The sequence below is a fragment of the Desmodus rotundus genome, chromosome 3, assembly GCF_022682495.2.
Source record: "Desmodus rotundus isolate HL8 chromosome 3, HLdesRot8A.1, whole genome shotgun sequence".
Taxonomy (NCBI): domain Eukaryota; kingdom Metazoa; phylum Chordata; class Mammalia; order Chiroptera; family Phyllostomidae; genus Desmodus; species Desmodus rotundus.
The window spans coordinates 189752618-189776579 of record NC_071389.1 but is presented as its reverse complement, the minus strand read 5'-3'; the positions used below and the strand labels follow the sequence as shown (position 1 = coordinate 189776579).

General features: G+C 44.2%; 1 protein-coding gene and 1 non-coding gene across 5 annotated transcripts in view; both read right to left on the bottom strand.

The window, feature by feature from the left end:
• The window catches only part of TCP11L2 (t-complex 11 like 2), a 38575-nt gene that overhangs the window by 2754 nt on the left and 11859 nt on the right, over positions 1-23962 (bottom strand). For all 4 annotated transcript variants that reach the window (XM_024579096.3, XM_024579097.4, XM_045186834.3 and 1 more), the window contains 6 exons: positions 21630-21750; positions 20376-20599; positions 18363-18499; positions 8559-8746; positions 8169-8350; positions 4121-4293 (listed from right to left, as the gene is read on the bottom strand). In XM_024579096.3, the coding sequence (XP_024434864.1) occupies positions 4121-4293; positions 8169-8350; positions 8559-8746; positions 18363-18499; positions 20376-20599; positions 21630-21750 (1025 nt within the window). The remainder of the gene's footprint in view (positions 1-4120; positions 4294-8168; positions 8351-8558; positions 8747-18362; positions 18500-20375; positions 20600-21629; positions 21751-23962) is intronic.
• LOC112322105 (small nucleolar RNA SNORA57) lies at positions 6155-6303 on the bottom strand. The gene has a single exon (XR_002976597.1). It is a non-coding gene; the product is annotated as a small nucleolar RNA SNORA57 (small nucleolar RNA).

Here is a 23962-nt window from a genome sequence, read left to right as displayed (position 1 = left end):
AAGCCTGGGCTTGATGAAAGACCACATGGAGGGACACCCTGCTCTTCTCTCTGAGGCCATCCTAGCCCAACCTGTACAGCCAGCCAACTCCCAAACACTTGAGGGGGCCCAGCCAAGATCAGCAGGGCTACCTACCCAAGCCACAGCTGACCAAAAATGCATGTGGAAGTCCAGCAACACCAAAAGAACTACCCAGTTGCCCCACAAACTTGTGAGAAGTACTAAACGTTTCCTGTTTTTAAGCAATGGAGTCTGAGGGTAACTTGTTATGCAGCAAATAACTACCTGATAAAAAACATAGAACACTTAGGGGGGCGGGCAGGGAATCTTTTACAAAAACTCAATTATTTAATGTCCATAATTTTAGTTATGTACAGTAAAGCTGAGCTTGTAAACCGGCACTGCCAGTTTGGCCCATACAGTGCTGTTGGGGGTTTTTTTTAGAAAATAAAACCATTTAAAATCAGGATTTCACATAGAAATCCAAATTCTGGTTCCTCTTGAAAAAATCTACAGATCTGGCAAACTTGGGGGCCCAAACTACCACACAGCAAGGGAGACGAGACATCCAGGCTTTCCTGGGACAGGCGAAGGTAACGCCTGTCGTGTGGGCATAATTAAAGAGAGCACGCTCAAAAGCGGCCGAGGTTGGACACTCACTTCCACGTTCCCCCCACACACGGCCGACAACTGGCCGCAAGGAGGAAGCGCTGCCCCGACTGGATTTCCAGTTCGCCCTCTTCTCCACCCTCTGCGTCACTGCCTCCACGCACCTGCATCTGAGGCTGCTTCCCCGAAGCAGGCACACGCACACGTAAACCAGGCTGCAGAGGTGTGGAAAACAGCGCTGGACCAACCAGACCCGCTGCAGCACATGCTGTTCCAAGCACTTACTTTGGCCTTGGACACAGAAATCTCCCAGGAAAGAAGGTGTACTAATAAGGAGGACAGACTCCATCAAGTTCAGTCAACTGACATTAATGAAACTCTTATCACCAAACACTGGTCCCAAGTCACACGTTGCAGCCAGATCAGACGTAGAACTCAACGTTCCCAACATCTCATGTCCATGGCTTAGCTGAAATTGCTTCCTCTCACTAGAATGTTCTTCCATCTCACCTCACCTCTGCCACAACTCAAAAGCACCCTTCAATGCCGAGCCTACAGCTACCTCCTTTGGCGGTGTTCCCTGACATCTGTCCGACTATGGCACCATATTACTGCTACTTGAGAATGTCTCTCTCCTTGCTCCGGTGAACACTCTGAGGGTGAGGCTACTCTTCTTTATTCTTGTATTTCTGGTCTGGCACTAGGCAGACACATCACAAGTGCAGACTGAATTGAAGTGAGGACTGAATGGAAAAGGTATATAAAGATCAACGCCAAACTGAAAACGATGGGAGTCAGGGAGGCTGGGAAAGGCGGTCACAGATAACTCGGGCCTTATCTGTAATTTGTCAGCAAGGGGAAATTATGCATGCATGCGTCACCCGCACAATTGAAAATTACTTTTTAAAAAGGCAGATTGCTCTAAGCATGCAAATAATCTACGCAAGAGGTAATCCAGAAATAGTATTTACCTGGTTTTGGTATGCATTTGAAAAAAACTGGTTTGAAAGGAAACTTTTCTAGTTATCTTTTTAAAAGTCTAAGAACACAGTGGGAGTTGTAACCACACTGTAAAGAGACAGCACATCCAGTAGGAACAGAAGAAGGCCGGGTACCGTGCGCGGGGGAGGAAAGCCATGGCTAACGCTGGTCAAGTCCTCTCTGAGCCCTCTGAGTGCTTGGCTGACCCCCTCCCCTGCGAGCGGGAAACGGAGAAACCGACTGTGCACCAGCTTTCCCGGTAGACTGGTCCCCTGCCTCTCCAGTGCCAGGTCTGTTGATATCACAGATATGGTCCAGTTTCCAGCAAGATTGGCTAAAGGACAAAACTCTTTCAGAACCATTATTATGTCGAAGAGTGGTTTTGTCTCCTCTGTGGACGAGTCAGTTTTTCGGCCAAGACTGAAATGACAGCAACATTTGTCCAGTTGGGAGTAGCCAAACCGAGTCCCTGCCAAAGGCGTGCCCTTGGCTTCCCGAGTCTGAGAGCAGCTCAAGTGAGTCATTAATGTTGCCAGGCAACAACAGTTTGAGGTTTAAAAAAAAAATGCTTAAATTTTCAAAATAACAGGAGACTTGGACTGGGGAGAGAGGGCTGGAAAAACGCGGCTTTACTAGATTCTAAGAGGCCACCTCAGGGTGGGGGCAGCCCCCGGCGCCCAGTCTCCCTCTTCTTACGGCATGGCAAATACCTCCCTCATCTGAAGGAAGGTGCAGAGGACCCCCGGATACTCCGGCCACCCTGCCAACAGGCATTAGGGTTCCGGCTATGATGTCAGCAGTTAAGACACTGAGCTCCAGAGTCAGGCATGCTCAGGAAGACTCCCTACTCTGCAACCAGCTAGTTATGTGACCTTGGGGGGGAGTCACGTAACCACTCTAAGTCTCCGCTGCATTCACCCCTTCCACAAATCTTTATTAAAGGTCACCTGTGGGCCCAGCACGGTACAAGGATACAGCAGTGAGCAAACATGCACCCCATCCTCACGAGGCCTGCACACCAGTGGGGGGCTAGCGGTGTGTGGCAGAGACTGCGGACAGTCTGCCTGTCTTGCTCCAAGGGACACGACCTCCCAGGTGTTAGCTCTTCAGCTGCAGACTATGGGCTGTGAGGACAGGCCTGTCACCAGAGAAGGTTATGCAGCAGAGGGCTCAGCCACAGGTGGCTGTGATTACGCAGCACGTGTTATTGTTATCAGCAGTCGGGGCTGCACACCTGAATGCTCCTTCCCGGGGGAGGGGTTGAAGCCTTGAACTTGTGAGCGGCCAGTGTGGCCTAGATCTCCAGCATTCTGTGTCCCAGGGGATAAGGACGAGAGAAACTATTTGAGAGCCTCATATAGATAGTGACAGGTATTTGTATTCTCAGGCAAGTCGATGCGGTACTTCAAAAATCTGCAGATCAGCCCCAGAATGTTAGCATATTCTAAGTCTACCCTCCTTTCCTCTTTCCAGTCTTTACTGCCCACTCTTACAGGAGACACTTGCTTTGTGCCCCACGTCGCCCGCTCCCTCTTCTTTTGACCACAGCGCCTGATTTTGTTTGGGGGGAACCATCTGTCCCATACCCTCAGACCAGGTGTTAAAGGTAAAGCTGGCTCCCGGAACTGAACGCCTGTCTCGGAGCCTAAGTTCCTTCCTGTCTGGCCACCAAGACTGATTCAAAAACGGGACACGACCTGAGCCAACAACCTAACAGCGAAGCCGATTCCTTGTTTGAAGCATGGGAAGATACAGGCTTGAGCGGGAGCTGTGTCACTGTCTGTGAGACAGCCAGCCCCGAGGAAGGCAGTGTGAGGGCTGGAAGTGGGGACACCCGGGCCAGGGACACAGTTGGGACTCTGGTTAAGCTCTACCTGCAGCCAGCCCTACCTCTGGTCTTTCGGTCACACGTGAAAATACATTCTCTTTTTGCTTGAGCTGGTTTAGGTTCTCAGTCACAGGCAACAGAAAATGTCCTAATTGGTACATTCTCCATTTTCCCCACTTACCAACATTGCTTGACACCCAGCTATCCATTCGTTTTCTCAGTAAGCAAGCACAAAAATAGCCTACCCACCGCAGGTCCCCGTTCCACAGCCCCTTCACTCTGCCTCCTCAAGTCTGACCAAGAAGGGGGCTTTGGCCGGCTTAGGCTACCTCCCAGCAGAACTGACATCTGCTTCCTGTGGACGTGCTGTCTGCTGGCCTGCACTGTCGCACTGACCTAGGGTTTTAACACTACTGGTAGCGTTTTGTTATTTTCTTCATAAAAATCTATTGGATGGATAATGAGAGAGAAGGCCGTGAAATACCGCTCACTCCACTACGTATACACGCAAAAGCAGCAGCAAGTCCCAAACCTTTTAAAATATGAATACTTTGCTCATATTTTCAATGTTTACTCTCTAAAAGAAGCAGGTAAAATATTTAAGACTAAATTTTGCCTGACATTTAATGTTAGTCAAAAACGGCGAGTTAAATAAACCAAACTGAAATTGAAGAAGAAAACAATAAAAATATAGAGACCCACCAATCAAAGACCTGATGGGATTGTCCTCCTTGTCAACGCTTGAAAATTGACCTATAAGATTAGCCTGAACCTCAGCATTTAAAGTGGGTAAGCCTCTCTCCATCAGGGTCTTGTTAATCTCAGCACAACTCTTAACACCAATGGAATTCAGGACTTCCTTCAAGTTAAAGGTCCTGTAAAACAGAAAACAAACCCCATCAGGGAAACTTTAATTTCTTTTAAATTCCTCTGTATTTTATTTAATATACCGACTTAAAAGGTCCTACAGAACAGAAAACAAAATCCCCATCAAGGAGAGTTGGTTTTTCTCTTTTGATATACCAACGTATTTCTCCCCATTTTTACCTACCCATTTTTTTTCTCATACAGACAATAATAATTACCTCTATGAGAATGAACTTAGAAAACAGGAACTCCTCCCGATTACCAACACTTATTTGCAGCAGATTTTCACATCATTACAACCACTCAACTCTGTATATAGTGTTTATATAGGAATGCACAGGCAGAAAACTGTGGCCCCTGAAAATACTGTATTTTGCCGTGTACAATGTGCGCTTCTTTTGCCCAAATTTTTGAGGGAAAAATAGAGATGCACATTATACATGGGTAGTACCTAAAATACCTTGTATCTGTTCTTATGTTTTGTAATTATTTGTTACATAAAATTTCTTGTACCATGTGTTCAAAAATAAATGCTAAAATTCCTTAATACAAAACAAGTATCTAAATACAAATAAATAATTGAATTTAAAAATTAAAAGGTTTTTTTCCTGAAAGTTTGGGCCCAAAACATGGGTGTGCATTATACATGGCGAAATACGGTAAGTCTGCAATCCCATTTTCATGCAGGGCTACTAGACAGGGAAAGAAAACACCTGTTCTTAAAATAAACCCTTTGGTCTGAGTGGATTCATTCACAGATTTTTTTTTTTTAACTTTGAAAATAAGGTAAAATCAATTCCTTTATCTATGCCTGAGCAGTAAATCTTTGAACACCAATCAAAACAAGAAATGAAGCTATTCAGAGGTCAATACCATAAAGGCAAATTACCTAAAACTCTCGATCTATCATGACCAAAGATGAGAGGCTCCTTCTCATTGCTACTGTGAAGCAACTGATCAATAATGCAAATATAGAGAGTTCAGAAAGTTATAAAAGTAACGAGCAGTTGGTTACTTAATAGATAAGGGAAAAGAGTTAATCGGTGCGTTTGTGGGGTCTACACAGGGGTGTTAAACTCACCTTCATGGGGAACCATGTCAGCCTCACGGGTGCCTTCAAAGGGCTGAAATAATTTTAGAGCTGTATAAATGTAACTACTCCTTGACTGTTAAGGAGTTGAAATTGCATTTGGCCCTTGGAAGGCAACCGTGAGGCTGATGTGGACCCCGGTGACAATGAGCTTGACAGCCCTGGTCTGTACTGTTGGGGAACAGCGACTGAACACTGCATCTCACTACCCACAGAGGGTCTGTGAGACAACTCTGTTCGGAGCAGGGACTAAGGGGTGAGAGGCCCAGTGACAGGAGATGCGATGTAGCAATTACAGCACGAGCTGTGGTGTCACGCAGACCTGGGTTCAAGTCCTGGCACTAACACTAAACTGGCTACGTTACCATGCTCGCTCTCGGCAGATTGTCAGGCACGTAGTAAATGCTTAATAAGAAGAAAAAGAAGAAAAAGAAAAGGACCTTATCATTATTATCATTAACAACAGTAAGAAATGAGTCCTAGGTGTTCTGCCTTGACTGGAATTTGTTGTAAATCCACACTGGATCTGCCTTTGGGGTTCTACAACCCAAAGTTAGTTTATGGCAAAACTTTTACCTGCTGACTCTTACCCAACTTCCTCCTAGATTCCTCCTGCTTTTAAGCACGAGTTTGTAGCTAAAGGAAAAATTAATTTCAGCATAAGCCATGACTTCCTATTCATAAAAAAGAAGGCAAAATTCTTGCTAGTTTTCAAAATGCATCATCAAACCAAATATAAATGACATATGGGTCATCTGTTTGCTTTTTTTCCTCCCCACCAGGGTCCCGGCAGTTGAGGATAGAACTGGCAGACTGGAAACCGTAGGCACCGAAGACATGATGCCCAGGGGGCTGGGGCCCTTTCCCTCTGCCTCCGTACATTACGGGGACCAGGACCGCATGCCCAACCCCCGCCAAGAAGGGGAGGGTTGCTTTGTTTTGTTTTTTTAATATTATGAATGTTATTACTCCATCCATAATGAGGATAATTGAGAACTGACTATAATCATTTCCTAACATAGGTTTGGGGGGGGGGAGGGGATTAAACAAAATAATTTTAAAAACCAGACAGACACAACAACCACAAAGAGAATGACTTCACAACTACAGAGTTATAAAAAGCTCACATTTATCAAACACTTACTATCGGCCAGATACCTGTAGGAGTGTTCCACGTGAATCTCCCTGAGTTCTCACAACTCCAAGATAGGCACAAACATCACTCCTCCTTTGCAAGTGAGGAAGTGAGGCTCGGGGTGATTCAGGAACTTGCTCAAGGGTACGCACCTTTAAGTCTGCAGCAGAGCTGGGGCTTAAAAAATCCAGATTTAGATCCAAAAACCTGTCCTCTTAGTAGCCGCTTTGTTTTATGTTTTATATTATCAATATTTAAGCAGCACTGGGGTTCACTAAAGGTTTAAAGAATTTCTGGAAAGTAATGACTATCCAGTGCAGGGGAAGGCGAAGGTAGTAAGTAACACTGCAGACACAGAGGTTTCCTTTCATCATACGTCTTGAGCCCTGAGTGTGAAATAAATGAGCCTGGCTGGTTAGCGTGAGAACTAGCAGAAAGGACATATGGGGCGGGGGGTGCAGGGGCAGCTTATAAAGTGCATGACTGTCTGACCGCTGTGCCGTACACCGGAAACCACTGCAAATGATACTGAAAGTGAACTGCAATTGAAGAATTAAAACACAAAAATAAAAATAATAATGTATTTCAACCTTAAGAATCACTTTAAGATTGGGTTTGGTCAGAGATTATTCTCAGAGCATGACTATGCCAATTACTGTCTAGTGCCTTTCAGAATAGTTTTACAACATTAAAAAATATTCAGAACGATTTTTAAAAATAGAACCTCGACACAGGCGGACCAGGGCTCAGGCCTTGGTTTGCCCTTTTCTTGCTGTGCTGCCAAAGGAAAATCCTTGGGCTTCAGTTCAAAATGAGAACATTGGATTTTGTAACCACTCAGGCTCCTTTTGGCTCTTAATATTCTAGGATTTTATCAAGTAATTTGTGTGATCTTTGAGCAATGGGCAGGAGTATGAGAAAATAGGCGCATCGCCCTAAAACGAGAGGAACAGAGGGCGTCTGTGTCCCTGAGAACACCTAAAAGGCGGACGAGCCAGCAGGAGGCGCTCTACCCATTTAAGACCCGTGGACACACACCCTCTTTGACTAGGATTTGGAATTTTCTGACTTGGACAGGATTCCCAACAGGATGACCTAAATGCAAAACCTCAATGGGATTCTAGTATTCGACGAAGGTGTGATACTGAGAAATGAATTTCACAAAAACAAAACCCTCAATGAACTTAGGGAACATCTCAAAGGACAGAGAGAGGCCGCTACTTCTGAAGACTTCCCAGCACACTGGATCAGTGAAGTTGGCAAACGTTTCATTACAGAAGAATGATGGTGTCGGAACTATTGAATGCGGAAAGCCTCTTCGATGGGGCATCCTAAACACTGAGCTTGCTGGACTTCTGGGTTTTGTCTGTGTTTTTCCACAGCATTGTCAAAGAAGAGCTTTTGCACACACCCATCCCCAGTGGAAATCCTACACTCACGCTGGCACTCATATTGGAAAAGACCTCTCCCTTCCTATGAAAGGACACCTAAGCCTTCAGAGATATTAAAAGAAATTCTAGAAAAAGAAGGTGTGAGATAAACCTCTCTAAAGCACAGTTCTGAATATCACATCTAGATGTCCAAGGTTACTCACATTCTCTGAAATGCATGCAGAGCCTTAACAGAAGAGGGAACAGATGAACACACTTGGAACTTACTTTTCACACATGCCTTCGAGTAGAACAGCTGAAACCCTCTTTAGCCTGCCTGCAAGCTCAGGGAGGCCTTCAGTGATGGCACCCACCGTATTGCTGGTAATGAGGGACAGGCAGGCAATAACTTTCAATTGATTCAGCTTTTCTGTCAGTTCCTGAAGACGTGTTTCTTCTGTAATCAGTGTCTAGCATATTTATTTAAAATGGAAAAATAGAAAGGGAAGCTCAGTACCATGAAAATGTAAAATAAGCCATATTACATCCGAACTCCCATTTTTATCTGATTTCAGTAAAGTCAGTAAACCACATGCAACACAGACAGATGAGCTGATTCACAGCTAGAACTTAAGGATGAACATAATGGGGAACCTGAATAGGAAAAAAATCACTCACCTCTGGAAATACTTTTTTCTGATAATCCCACTGCAACAGTTTCAAATAACTGTTATTTAGCACCAGTGTAGGGCTCAGGCTTGGCTTGGAGCTGCTTTCGGCCCCAGGAGTTAAAGCAGTCTCGGAGGGAGAAAGTAATTCTTCATTTACAGAGTCTTCTATCCATTGCGTAGTTTTATCAAGAGCACCTGCGAGTGAAAAGGCCACACGTTTGTCCTACAGCTGATGGGTCCCTGCGGTTGTGCATTCCTCGTGACAGGTGTTTTTCGGTGCTGGGCACGAATGGAAAAACAGCCATGGCCCTCAAGGAGCTTGTGGTCCCAATGGACAGGGAGACCTACACACTGACAATGAGAGCAGCACACAAAGAACACTAGAAGGCACAGGGCTGGGGGGAGCAGAGGATGTCCAGAGCAGAGTCTAAGAGAAAGAGCTGTGACACCTGAAGACAGACAGAAGAAAGGGCTGTCACCCCAGGCCAGGAGAACAGCCCACCCAAAAAGTGAGCACATGTGGCACACTGTGGATGCTACAAGCAAATCCCTATCGCTGGTGCATAAAGAACCAGGGGAAAGAGAGTGATAGCAGATGGTGTCGGATGAGTAGACAGGCCGGCTCACACACGAACTTGAGTTTTGTGTGGAGAAGGCAGTTAGTATAAAGGCAGTGATTAGTAAACAGTTTGGGGTAGTGGACCCTGCTGAGTGTCTGATCAGAGCTATGTCTTTCCCACAATGCACATGCATGCTGGTGCGCACACTCTTACTTAAGACCCAGTACTGAGGTTTCCTGTTAGAAACAAGTTGCTTTTAATACTACATTTCTTATAAAATTATGTATTTGGTAGAATTTATAAGGCGGCAATTGCTAAAAAAAAAAAATGCAGACTGAAAAACAGGCACAGATTTTTTTTTAACGAGGAACGAAAGAAAGAACAATCACTGTGAAATTCTTCCTCAGCCCCAGCAAGTAAACGGGTAATTTGTGAGTAGCTCTGTTTGCCACACTAAAGCAACACCACCCAGAGGATTTCACAATTTTGTTTCTCCTCAGTTGGCAAATGCTGTTCTTGGTTTTTTTAGTTCTGCTCAGAAAAATGTAAAAGGATTGATGTAATTACAATGTGGCCATATGAGCATTCATGCTGCAAGTGTAACCATTTACAGCCCACACATTTAAAAGGCCATTTGGTTATTTCAAACAAAAGCAAGAGTGTAGCACAGTGGTTCTCCATCCCCGCTGATTTTAGAATCATCTGGGGATCTTTAAAAAGAAAAAAAAAAAAAAAAAAGATCCTGGGCACAGTTCCTGGAGACTCTGATTTCATCGTCTGTGATGGCGCTCGGGCATCTGTATTCAAACACCCCAGGTGATCCTAATATGCACCCAGAAGTGAGTACAACGGGTAAAGCAAGAAGAACATGAGTTTAGAGTGAAACATCAGATTTTCTCTGACGGATCTGCTGAGATTTACTTCATAAGCTAGTACACTGAATGCTTGCTCTATGTGGCTCTAAAGGCAAGGTCAACTCCGCGGGACCATAGGTCTTTCATGCGGACAGTAATAAGAGCCTCTCTATTCGCTCATTTATTCCATGGCAACTGAGCACCTACTGCACACCAGGTACTGCACCAAGTGCTAGGGAACCACAGACAAGTAAATATAGTCCCTGCACTGAAGAAGTTCCTAGTCTACGTGGAGAGAGAAACACAAGAACAGGTGATGACTTTATAGGCGCATTTACCTGAGATTTTCCCAGGAGCAGTGGAGGCCCAAGAGTACCTAACCTGACTTTACTCCACACCAATATAGGCTCCTGATTTCCTGCCAGGGAGGCTTGGCCTAACCAGCCACCCCGCCCTCCCCCCAACTCTCTGATTCTCTAAATCCAAATCCTGCCAGTAGGTAGTGGCCCAGCCCCACTCTCTCTTCCTTCAAGTCTTTCTTGATTACATGGATCCACCCTTATCTCTCCACCTTTGAATTTCTTATCTGGCTGTCATTTCTCTTAAACAGCTGAAGAACAACTTCTCTATTTTTTAAATTGCCCTTAAACATTCCACGTGGCCTCATCTCACCAGTGAGATTACTGAGAGTCCCATCTACGGCCTCTGTTTCTCTTTCCTGTGACTTGGCTCACAGTACAACTTGGTTAAGTGTGTGGCTTGGATTTCCAAAGCAAATGGGTCTGCTGAGACAATCAGATATTTTCCCAGTGGTATTTGTCACACAGTAGGTGCTTATCAAAAAGCCTCTGCTCTCTCACCCTGGTTGGGTGTCGTCCCCAAAAACAAAGTGTTGCCAGTTTAATTCCCCGTCAGGGCACATGCCTGGATTGTCGGTTTGGTCCCTGGTTGGGGCACATAGCAACTGGTCCAGTCCATGTTTCTCTCCCTTTCTTTCTCCCTCCCTTCTCCTCTAACAATAAATAGATAAAAGTTAAAAAAAAAAAAAAAGCCTTTGTTCTCTATATTTTGCATGAGAGATCCGGCAGGTTTCCAGCTCTGGAGGCAACAATGAGTTTAAGGATTGGCTCAAATAGTCGCCCTCATGATTTGGTCCTACATGCCTGCATTTATCTTATCTTTTCCACTGTTAACCAGTAAAATGTTTACTAATGTGCACAGTGTATGCAAATCAAACTAAAAGACACAGGGTGCTTTTTGCAAACTCTTGCAGAGAGCTGGAGGGAACACTTCCCAAATTCATTTTATGATGCCAGCTTTGCCTTGATACCAAAATCAGGCAAAGGCATTATAAGGGAGAAAAATTACAGAGTAATATCTTTCATAAATACAGATGTAAAAATCCTTAAGTCCTGGCCAGGTGGCTCAGTTGGCTGGAGCACTGTCCTGTACACCAAAAGGTTACTGGTTTGATTCCCAGTCAGGGCATGTATGGGAGGCAACCTACAACCAATCGATGTTTCTCTTTCACCTCAATCTTTCTCTCCCTCGCTCTCTCTCTTTCTCTCTCTCTATCTCTGCCCCCCTCCTCCCTTCTTATTCTCTCTAAAATCCAAAAAACATATTCTTTAGTGAGGATTTTTTAAAAAATCATTAACAAAGCATTATCAGGGCAGTAAGATAAAAATAATACACCAGGACCAATTGGTGGGATAAACATCTCAGGACTGCAGGTTGGTTTAACATTGGAAAAAAATGAATCATTGTAATTCACTACATTAATACAAAAAAGGAAAAAAAACCCATGATCACTTTAGTATATGCAGAAAAAGCATGTGACCAAATTTAACATGTGACCTACTTAGAGAAAATCTCTTAGTCAACCAGAACTAGACGAAAATGTCCTCAACCCAGAAAAAGGACATCAATGAGAAACTACAGTTAACATAATACTTAATGATCAAACAATGAACATTCTTCCCCCAGAAGGGCAATGATGCCCTCTCTCATCACTTCTACTCAACATGGTGATTGGAGGTCCTAGTCAGTGCAATAAGGCAAGAAAAAGAAATAAGAGGCATGCAAAGTAAAAAAAGAAGGAAAGAAAAATTATCTTTGTTCACAGACTGTATACATAGACAGCCTGAGAAATATTCCAGAAAGCTACTAGAATTTATAAGTTAATTTGCAAGATTTCAGGATGCAAAGTTAATATTTAAAAGTCAATTATATTTCTATATACTAGAAAATAACTTTAAAAAAATCCAAATCAATAAAGTTATTGATTTGAAAGTTACTGAAAATGAAAAATGTGTCTTTTATTTTACAGAAAAAAACTAAACACACTTTTTGGCCAACCCAATAATAACCTGTCAGAGAAAAATTTACATAAATAGCCTTGTAATGTCAAGTATAATAGGTATTTCACATACAGTTTTAAAATGTGCTAGTTATATGACTACTTCTAGAAAACATCCAAAAAAATCTTTATGACCTCAAGGTATACAAAGATTTTGTAGACAGTTTAGTAAATGCACAAACCATAAAAGAAAAATTTGATAATTTGGACTTCATCAAAATCAAAAACGTCTCGTCTACAAAGGACAGTGTTAAGAAAATGAAAAAGGCAAACCGCAGAGCAGGGGGTACTTTCACCACACATGAAATCTGATGAGGGACTTGTTTCCAGGATGTATAAAGAGCTCTTCAATTCGATAGCAAGACAACTTCTAATATGGTACCCTAAGCATAAAATGTGACCCCGAAACAGGCAACGAGTCTACATCCTGAATTGGAGGAATGGCCAGGCCAGCTCTCGGCCTGTGCAGTTCTGAGCAGGCAACACTCACACAACTAGGAGAATGGTGCCAAATAGGTGCGTGCAGGCCTCTGACGCTGAGCAAGCTTTTAGACGTCCCCCCTCTCCAATGTTCTGGAAAGCATCCCCAGTACCCCACTTTCCAGTCAGAAGAACACAGTTCCCTTATCCAAGACACTTGCTCTTTTACAACACCTGGCAACCCCCCCCCTCTTCTTTTGGTACTGATTTTCCCCGAGAAACCATCCTCCCTTGCTCCATGCTTTCTTTTGTGACTACCAGTTAAGAGGCCCTTGACCAGGGGCTGGCCTCACCCACAGGCCTGGCAGACTCTCCCCTGGGACTCTGAAAGGTGACTACAGCACTCAAGGATGACCCGTTCTGAAGCTGACCTGACCTGTCCTGACTACAGAGGCCAGGAGCTTTCCTTGTTTCGTTTTGTTCTTTATTTTTTTCAGTCCCGGTTCCTGACACTCTCCTGGCTTCTGGCCTTGCTCAGGGAAGGTATTTTAGCTTTTCTGTAGTGTAGCTTTAGCCTCTATCCTTCCGTTCACTTCCTTTTTGCTAAATTAGTCAGAGTCGGTTTCCACTGGTTTCAGTACAACCCAGCTGACATAACACAAAACTGAAAAATCAAAGAAAATTGCCACAGCGGCAGCTTGGTTTCATCTTGGCTTGGCGAGGGGAGACGGGCTTTGAGGCCTAGCCCCGCTGCTCACTGGCTGTGTGACTGTGTTTGGGCAGGTCACGGCTGAGCACCAGATTGCTCATCTTTAAAACGCTCCACAGACATATGCTGAATGCCTGGGGCACCAGGCAGAGACGATCCTAATGCATCGTGATGTGTTTTTAAAAAATATGTCTCATCGGATTTCTGAAAGAATTACATCAAATTCGTGAGAACATTTTACCAACTGTAAAACACATAAATAAATAAACCTTTTTTCTTTCTGAGTATATTAAAAATCACTTGCTACTGCACCCTCAGGGGTAATTTGTTACTTTTTCCACAGGTAATGTGGTTTTTGGATCTAACGTGGTTACCTTTTTCATACTTAATACATGCACCCAATCATTCATTGCCAAAGGCTTTCTTAGGTTTATTTTACTTTATTTTTATGCTATCCCATTCTTTTTTTTACATGAAATATCTTTACTTAAGTATAATCGACATCCAACCAACCACACACGTGTCGAGTGTACGATTTGAGAAGTTCTGATACACGTAGGCACACATGCGACCATCACCACGGTTAGGATAATGGACACACGCATCACCACCAAAAGCTTGCTAGTGCGCTGCACACCCATCCCCACTCCTCCCTTCCTCCCATTCCCCCCTCACCACCCCAAACGTACCGATCTGCTTTCTGTCACCGGAGATCAACTTGCTTTGTCTACAGTTTTATAAAAATGAAATCAATGCCACGAACTTTGTTTTACAACACTGTGATTAGATAGTTGTGTAACTTATGAAGTGATCACCCCGGTAAGTTTAGTACCCATCTAACACCATACATACAGGGTAGGGAAAAAGTCAGTTTACAGTTGTGAGTACGTGAAACACAGTTTATTCTTGTATCACTATTTATTAGTTACTGTATTATTTTCCATATGAACAACTGCCTACTTTTGCCCCGCCCTGTAGTATTACAATATTATTGACTATACTCCCTATGCTACACTTTCCATGCCCAGGACTATTTTGTAACCACCAGTCTGTACTTCTCAATCCCTTCCCTTTTTACACCCATCCCCCTGACAGCCCTCCCATGTGGCAACCGTCGAAACATTCTCTATCTATGAGTTTGTTTTGTTCGTTAATTTTTTTTTTTGGTTTTTATTTTAGATTCCACGTATATATGAAATCTCTTGGGTGTAATTTATTTATTTATTTATTGTCCTCACCCGAAGACATTTTTTCATTGCTTTTTAGAGGAGGGGAGAGAGAGAGGTGCAGGGAGAGAAACAGCAGTGTGTGAGAGAGAAACGTCGACTGGCTGCCTCCTCATGCATACCTGACCAGGGACTGAACCTGCAACCCGGGTATGTGCCCTGACCAGGAATCAAACCTGTGACCTTTCTGTCTATGGGATGATGCTCCAATCAACTGAGCCACACTGGCCAGGGCTCTTGGGTGTATTTTAAATAAGGCAGATGCATATATAAAATTGGTCAGAAAAGTAAAATCTTGGGGTCAATTCAGAAACTCAAAGTACATCTCCACATTAATTTTCCAATACTTACTTTACAGAAATCATCTATATACAAATTCCAATTGTCTTTCTGTGTGATACTATGAGGCTCTTATTTTGATACTGGGGCACAGTGGCCGACTTTTGGCAGTCACTTAAGGATATAATTAACAACTGACATACACTCTGCGTCTGGACTCTTGGCTTCTCTGGGAACATATTTGGAGCTGGGCAGCGATGACCTATATGCACAGCTGGATTTATTCTATTCTTAAATCTCTGGAAATATCCAAGTCAATGTGAAAGGTGCAAATGAATGACAGGCCACTAAATCTAGGTTTTAAGGAGAGAAACAAATCATCTGAGACAAACAAAACTATAATTCAACCCTATACTGAGACATTGCTCACGATTCCAAGCTATCTTTATTCAAAGCACAGAGACACTCGCACATGTGTTTATACACACATTCACAGGCACACAAGTGACGCCAACCACCAAGTCTCAGGAAAACACTGAGAACAAACTAGAGCTCGGGTTTCAGGCTCAGGTTCTCCGTGGGCTTCTACTTCCCTGAACCCTTCTCGCTCTTCGGAACTGAAACAATGGAGCCCTGAAGTCACAGCCTTTCTGTTGCAGAAGGACCCCAAGATGTCGTCTGGTCTTATACGCCACCCGATGCCAGAGCCCCCGCTGCCAGTCCGCCAAAGACAGTCCACGTCTTGTTGGGAGACAGCAGCGCTGCACTGTGGCTGAGCACATGTGCTTCGGGACAGAGGCGTGTCTGGTTCGCAGGTTTTCCTACTTACAGGAGTCCCCTGGGGCTGGGCACCGTAACTTCAGTTTCTTCATCTGTAAACAGTGGGTGATACCAGCACCAGCTTCACAGGGCTGTTTGTGAGGCTTGAATGGGCTAATAAATGGAGTGTTTCACATAGAGTAAAACCTTGGCACTTATTAAGTGCTCAAATAAAATGTGGCTAGCATTGATTACTATTATGAAAGAACAGCCCATTCAGTGTTTAAACAACTCCAGCTGCTAGCAAGGTCAAAACTAGCTGACTGCTACTTCCTGTCCATAGAGTCTCCTCAGCCCTACAGAGCTTAACCGAAGTCTCTGAATCACTGTCAGCGGGGGCGGAGCACATGGCCCACCTGAGTCTCCTTGGTACCAAGCAGAAGTGCCCAGTGTCACTGACTGTTCCTCATGCGACCCTCCGTGACCCACTCCTGCACATTCTCCAGCCTGCTGGAGCCCCTGTGCAAGTGGCTGCTGTTTGGTTTTGTTTACACGATGCTATTACATTGACTACCTTGACAGAGAAGGCCAGTCCTCAAGGGGTGCAGTGAGGTGGGTGGATCACCTACCTCAGCCTTAGACTGGGGTCAACTCAAGTCCAGAGACTGTGTCTACAGTCTCCCAATGAGAGAACCAGTTAGCCAGTCTTTTGCCAGCTGTGAAATCTGTCCCTCACCTGTAAAATGAGGGTACCTATCTAACCCGCTGAGTAACTGTGTGGATTCAATAAAGCAATACCTCCTTTACTCCCACTCTTTCTTGACCCATTCCAGTCCAGCTTTAGTGCCCACCAGTTCACTGGCTAGGGGGTTACCATCAAGGTTACCAAGCATCCTCATGTAGTTATAGCTGGTGGCCAAGCCTTGGCTTTCATCTTTCTTGACTACTTAGCAGCTGATAATGTCTTCCTCTTCCAAATACTTTCTTCTCATTTTACGGGACACCACTCTCTCCTGGCTGCCTTCGCCTCTGGCTACTCCTGTGGTTTCAATTGCTGGATCCTCCTCTTCAGCTCTAGATGCTCTGGAGTCCCAGGTCAGGCCCCTTCGGTACCTACACTCACTGCCTGGGTGATCTCATCCAGTGTAACACTGTGTAAGAGCACAGGCCGTGGGCCAGACTGCCTGGGTGAATCCCACTCCGTAACATACAAGTTGTATTACGGAGGCAAGTGATTTAGCCTCTCTGGGCCCCAGTTTCCTCATCCATAACATGGGGAGTGACTGCCTAAAGGTATGGTAAAGAGTAAACTAGTTCATACAGGTAAAGAGGTTAGTATGTGGTAAGCATTGTATACATGTCACCTAGTTCCATGACTTTATCTGCCATAAATATGCTGATGAGTCCCAAATGTAATGATATATCTCCATTCTCAATATGCCAGGCTCTTATATCTAAAAGCCTACCTGACATCCCCATGTTGTTGTCAAACAAGATCTCAGAGATCATTTGTCTAAAACTGAACTTGATTTCATAGCTTCTCCCAACCTTCCTTCTGCTCATCTTCCCACCTCACTAACAGGCACCACTATGCACCCAGCTGCTCGGGTGAAAACCTCAGAGTCATCCTTGACTGCTCTCTTTTTCTCCCTCATCCAACTGTCAGGAAATAGAGTTATTCCACTTGCATAACACATCCAGAACATGACCTCTTCTTACTAATTCCCCCACCACCATCTGACCGAGCCACCATCACTTCTTGCTCGAGCAACTGCAATACCACCTAATTGGTACCCTTGCTTCCCTCCTTGCTGCATGTAATCTATTCTCTACCCAAGAGCCGGAGTATTCTTTACAAATGAAAATCACATGTTGTTCCATGCTCAAAACTCTCCAAGGACTTCCCATCACACTTGACATGAAATCTAAATTCCTCTCGTTTCCTAACAAGGCTCTCTATATGAACTGGCTACCTGTTGGCCTCACCTCCAGCCACTCTCTCCGTGCCTGCTCGAAGCCAGCCACACTGTCTGCCTTGTGTTTGTCCAATTTCACAAGCAAGTTTCTGCTTCAAGGCCTTGGTGTTTGCAGCTACTTCTGGCTGGAAAGTTCCTCCCTCACAACTTCACATCCCTCTTTCCTTTGCAAACTCTGCTCAAATGTTACTTGTGAGAGAGGCCTTCCCAGTCTGCCTCATCTAAAACTAAAACTAAAACTAAACAAAACAAAACAACACTCCCCACTCTCACTCCTGCACCATTCTTGTCTGTCCCTTTATCCAATTTTCTTCACAGCACTTAATCACACAGCTTATAACGTAAGTTTGTGTGTCTGCTAGAATGTCAGCTCCTCGGGGGTCACGACTTCATTCTGTTTAGTTCACTGCAGTATCCACAGCCCCTAAGCAGCGTCCGGGACACAGCAGGTGCTCAATAAATACTGTTTTCAGAGCATAAAGAAATGAATAGTGCCTGGCATAGTTCCTAGGACACAGTAAATAGCTACAAGTTTATGATGTCAATTTTAAAAGTTAAAAAAATAATGTTTAACAGAAAGAACAAAATTCTTTACAGATGCTTCTTAAGATGTCAAAATATCATATTTTCACCTAATTTCAATATAAATAGACAGTATCTTATACTTACTTGGAGTTTCTTCTAAAATTTCCTGGAACTTGCTTCTCTCATAATCCACCAACTGGCGTTGAAAATGTGGTCTAAAACTCCGAATTAGAAAATTGGCCATGTCCATACTCATGAGTTCCAGTACTTGAAATATTTGTCTAAAAATTTTAGAGTTAAAATAGTTAGAGAGGCGATTAAGAAATTAATCTGAAATTCATTAACTTTTACCTATTTTCCAGGCTGGAAAAACATGAACATCCCCAAAATGGTTTATAAATTCCAATCACCATTTGGCAAGGTCACGTTTCATAGGAGGTATTACACCCGCATCCCAAATCTATCTTTCTATAGCTCTTTCTATAGTATTTGCTTTAGCAAACATATTACCTCCAGCTGAGCCGTTACCTCCAGTTCTGACCTGATGGAAAGACACTAAGAAGTATATACAATGAGTCCTAACATGAGACAAAAAAGGTTCAATAAGGAATTTTCATTTGAAAGCCCCTGAAATTTTAAGGAGTCTGAACATAGTGTATATATAGTTTCTATTCCTAAGGGAATAAAAAAAAAAAAAGGGAAAGAAAAGATGGGGCAGTGAGGCATAGGGGAAACAATACTTCCTTTTGGAGTTGGGCAACCCATTGCTCAAATCCAGCTCTGTGGCCAGATACCAGTTACTCAAGTCTCTGAGCCTCGGTGTCCTCACCTGTGAAAGGAGAGGACATGATCAACCTTGGAGGGGTGTTGTCGAGAGTGAATGCGATAATAAATGTAAAATGTAGGGGACAGTGTCACCCCGCAGGTGCTCAATAAAGGACTGAGATGAACACCACAGGTTTGATACCACACCCATGGGTAATAAAACAACCAGAGGCGAAGACTCTGCAGCTGAAGAACTGCAATCTGCCAGAGATGAGCACAACTTGAAGGGTACAGAAAGCCCATTTTACAGATGGGGAAAAGTGACTTTGAGAGGTTGTCAACTTGCCTGAGGTCATAAAGTCAGTCATCTGCTACATGCAGTTTCCCTTTCCTACCTTCCCACTACTGTTACATAAAACTTACATATCAATGGGGCCATATTCACACACACAAAAAGAAAAGTTCCCCTCAAGGGCAAAAAATGTTGCAGACTCCTCCGTCCTCTAGGATCACAAAGAAGTTACTGTCTGCACAGCCAAATTAGATTCTCACTTCCTCAGGGAAGCTGAGGCAGAGATGGCTAGCTGACCACCCGAGATCCCCGCTCCCTTTCCACAGCACAGATATGGGGCTGGGAAATGCATTTCCAGACAGCCCCCACACTTCCCAGACCCCCTTCACACTCTAGGTAGGACCAGAGTACTAGTCAGTCAGTGGAAGGTGCCGCTTCTGGGCCAAGGTGGGTAAACACTGGTTATAACTGCCCCATGAGCTCCCTCCCACACACCAGCTGAATGTAAAGGACTCCGAAGACCTGGGCAAGGGTAAAGCCAAAGCAAAAAGGAGCCCGAGTCACTGAATGGCATGTGGAAGGCTGCCTGACCAAGAACCCCTGGCTTGCACTGTGACATAAATGAGAAACAAATTTGTGTTGGTTTATTGGGAACTGGGAATTCAGGGTCATGTGTTACGGCAGCTGGCATTACCCTAACAAAGAAGCCTGTCTAGATTCGTGACTAGGTCTACCTGCTGGAGGCTCCATTAACCCTTCCACTTCGCCTCCCACAGCACTTACTACAATTGCAATTCCCCGTTCAAGGTCTCTTCCCCACTAGACTGTAAACTCCCTGGGGTCAGGGATTGTCTCTGTCTTTTTCATCACTGCATCCCTAATGCCCAGCACATGCCAACTAACAACCCTATTAGATCCTTCTATCTGAAAGCTTAGGTACACAGCAAATGATTGACTTAATCCTTGTCTATTTGTTTCCCCCTGGGGCAAATGATTCCTCTGGGAGACCAGCCATTATTCTGTGTTCCTCAATCCCCACACTTCCCTTCTGCTGGAACATATAGGTACTCTAAGAAAACACAAGCAGCAAGAGTGCTAACCTCAGCACCTCCACGATGTTGCCCGTAGCCTTTAACTTTCTGACGTCCTCATCTCTCACGGGAGCACACAGCTTCCCCATCGTGCTGATGATATAGCTGGCCAGGCCTGGGATGTCAACAGCGCTGTGCTCAGCCTGCTGCCTAATGAGGTCTGTGTCCAGAACTTCACAGATCTGGTTGCGAAGCCGGTTCCCACCACCAGGAGTCAGAAAAGAGAGAAGAATCTACACAGGGAAAGGAAGGAAAAATTAACAGCATCATTACATGAACAAAGGTTGTCTTTTTTTATTTCAATGTCTAGACAACCGAGCTCCCTGCCCATATTTTAACGCCCTGGATGCCACAGCGGTTTGTATGGACTGGGTGGTGGATCAGAGCACTCCAGTGTCTCAACCCTAAAAAGAAAGATCTAGTTTCTGAATTTAAGTCCCCCACCCCTTTCACAGGAAATTAATTACTGATTCTCTTTGGAATAAAAGCAAAGAGTAAGGAAGCAATATTACTGAAGCACTTCCAAAGGTTTACAGATGAACTCTGCAAAGAAAGAACACGTTGCAGACCATGGCTCCAAAAGGATGCATTGAAGAAGAGCAAAGAGAATGCCCCCCTCCATGGGCTCCATTAGTACAATATATTATATTTTCAATATAAAATATGTATATTATATAAGCGAGCTCCACTGAACACTCAGTACCTAGCAGACATGGTACTGATGCACATGGCACAGGGACAGGGGCGCTCTGAAGCAGAGGAACTCAGCTTCAAACCTTTCCACCCCTCAAAGCTGAGTGACCCTAGGCAAGGCAGGGAACTTGGTTTCTTGATATAAAGCAACAGGTGTCACTATCTCACAGCAGCACGGTAAGGATAAATGGATAGTCTCATGCTCGGCACACAGCAAGTGTCTTGTCCATGTTAGCTGAAACTGTAACGGTCCCCTCATTCAATCCTTACAACTTAAGTGCTCAGGAAGTAAGACTTAAAGAGGGAGAGGCTGTCACCAGACCAGGACTACCTAACCCCAGAGTCTGTGGTCTTGACCACCGCACCCACTACTTGGAGTGCAGCATTGCAGTGAGTTCCCACCACAGCCCCACTGTCCCCGCCCCCGCCCTACTCTAGGAGGTGCAGGAAAAATCCCTCCCAGGGACTGACTGTGCTCTGTTTTTCAAACAGAGTCTCTAACACTCTTTGGAGGACATGGAAACAGTCTGGGGGAAAAGTTATGAGTTAATACAGACAATGTCAACTTGCCTCTCTAATCTCTTCAAACAGTTTGATGGCGTGGTCATACTCAGGAGGCTCAGCATTCAGTTCTGACTCCAAGACGTCCCAGTAGGCCTGGTGCACGATGCTCTTCACCCGGCTGGCCAAGCTGTGGGAATGATTGGATTGTTCTTTTAAATGGGCATTGTTTTCCCTGTTTATAAGAGGGGTATGTTCATGGTAGAAATCTTGGAAAAACAGAATGAAGCTGCCCATAATTCCATGACTTCCATTTTTAATGTATTGTTTTAACACAGAGTACCCAGTAAGTACAGTATTATCTCACATGCTTGCTTGTTTCATTTAATATGGTCATGGTTCCCCAGCCTTCCTTTAATAAGTACATACAATCCTGTCCTGGGGAGACACTGTAATTTACCTAGCTACTCTATTACACAGGTTCTTAGACTCCTTCTAGATTTTTGGGATGAGGTGGCAAAGTTGCTCTTTCCTCAACAGCTGAAGTTTCATGGCACAGAACAGACTGGCCCCAAGGAGACATGCATTTGAAAGCCTGCCAATTTCAGCTTCGATGACCCATTTAAAGGTAGCCAGACCAAACTGCTGAAATAGGAGCTTCCTAGGAAGAGCTCACAATAGCATAGATGGTCATCTTGCTTCACCCCTTATGTCAAAGCCCTAAAATAGGTGCACACTAAAATACACATCCCCACTGAACCGCTCCACCGTTTTGCAACAGCTTTGAGAACAGCACGTGTTTGCCTGCCCTAGAATTACTTCCCAGTCTCTACCCTCCCACAGGGGTACACACCTCTCCCACGCAGAGGCCACAACTTCCTCTAGATACCTGGCATTTACTGAATGTTCAATAAATGCATGATGAATCAATTAACGTTTTGATAGAGGATAGTGTGGCAGAGCTCCTAATTTTTCATTTTAAAGTGCAAATAGCTAAATATACAATAGTGTTAGGAGAAATGAAAATCAGCTTTTTGAGGAGTGTGTTAAAATTGCTTCCATAACTACAAATACTATCTTCTGCTCAGACACTTTAAATGTTAAAACTCACTCAGCACAAATGCCGTTTCCAATGTCTGAGACTCTCCTGAGCAACCACGGAACAATCACAGAGGCAAACTGTGCTAGGACTGACGTCTGCTCTTCACTTCACAAGCCTCAAGCGCTCGGCCTCAGGGGAACAGCCAGGAATGAGCTAAAACACCTTTATGGCTCCCTCGGGGCCATCTGAGTTCTAATTTATGTTCTCCTAGAGGGTGAAAGATGCTTTTTAGGTCTTTAATTTCCTGGAATGGGATGGGAGGGGGGGAGGGCCTGAGATCAACTAAATCATTTATAAGCATTCCTACTGGGTATCAGAAATCTGACTTATTTTTACCAAGTTTTTTCCCCCAAAGAAAATATGTGGTAAAATATGAGTCATCCATATTTCAAAAAGTAACGACCTGGCCATTGTGGAGAGTCATCTGAAAAAGCAACAGTTCCTAATATGTTGTGTCATTTTTAAACACAGGTAATGTGTTTTAACTCTGTATGTTGTTTTCCTTGCTTACACTTTGTAGCTAGGGAAGAAAATGAAGGGAAGAGGGTTCATATTTTCTGTAGTATCAAGAAAATGTACATGCAAGGCACTCACATGCCCCTGAGCATGGTTTTGAGGTGAGTCCTGCAGCCCCCACCTCATTCCTGGGGAAGATAAGGTTCAGACAGGGTCTCAGCAGAGTGAGGATTCAAGCCCCAGGGTCTGTCTCATCCTAAAGCACCTTTCCTACAGCATATATTCTCAACTTCTGAATTAAAGTACAGCACCCCCCTAATTATCCTTTGCTGCACCTCATAAAACATGCTAGTTTTAACTTCAAACATTCATTTTTATTAGTCAGTCAATAAATGTTTGTTCAACATTCAATATGGGGTATGCCCTGTCTTAGATGCTGGAGGTACTATAGTGAAAAGAAGTCTCTGCTCTTAGAATGTGTATATGCTAGCAGGAAAAGAAAAAAGACACGTTAAAATAAGACAATTTCAGAGCTACGAGGAAGACAGAGACAGACAATGTGGCAGATGGTGACGAAGAGGGTGACAATTTTGCTGAATGGCTAAAGTAAACTTCTCTAAGAAGTGATCTTTGAACTGAGACTTGAATGGGGAGAAGAAAGTAGCCAGCGAAGATCTAAGGGAAGAGCTGTGAAAAAGAAGAAGGACAAAATCCCTGGGACACAATGAAGCTGGCCCCCCAAGATCATCAAGGAAGCCAGTGTGGCTGAAGACGAGCAGGCAGCAGGTGAAGGATCGAGAGACACGGTTGGGGAAGGAGGGCCCGCCTCGCAGGCCACACTGAA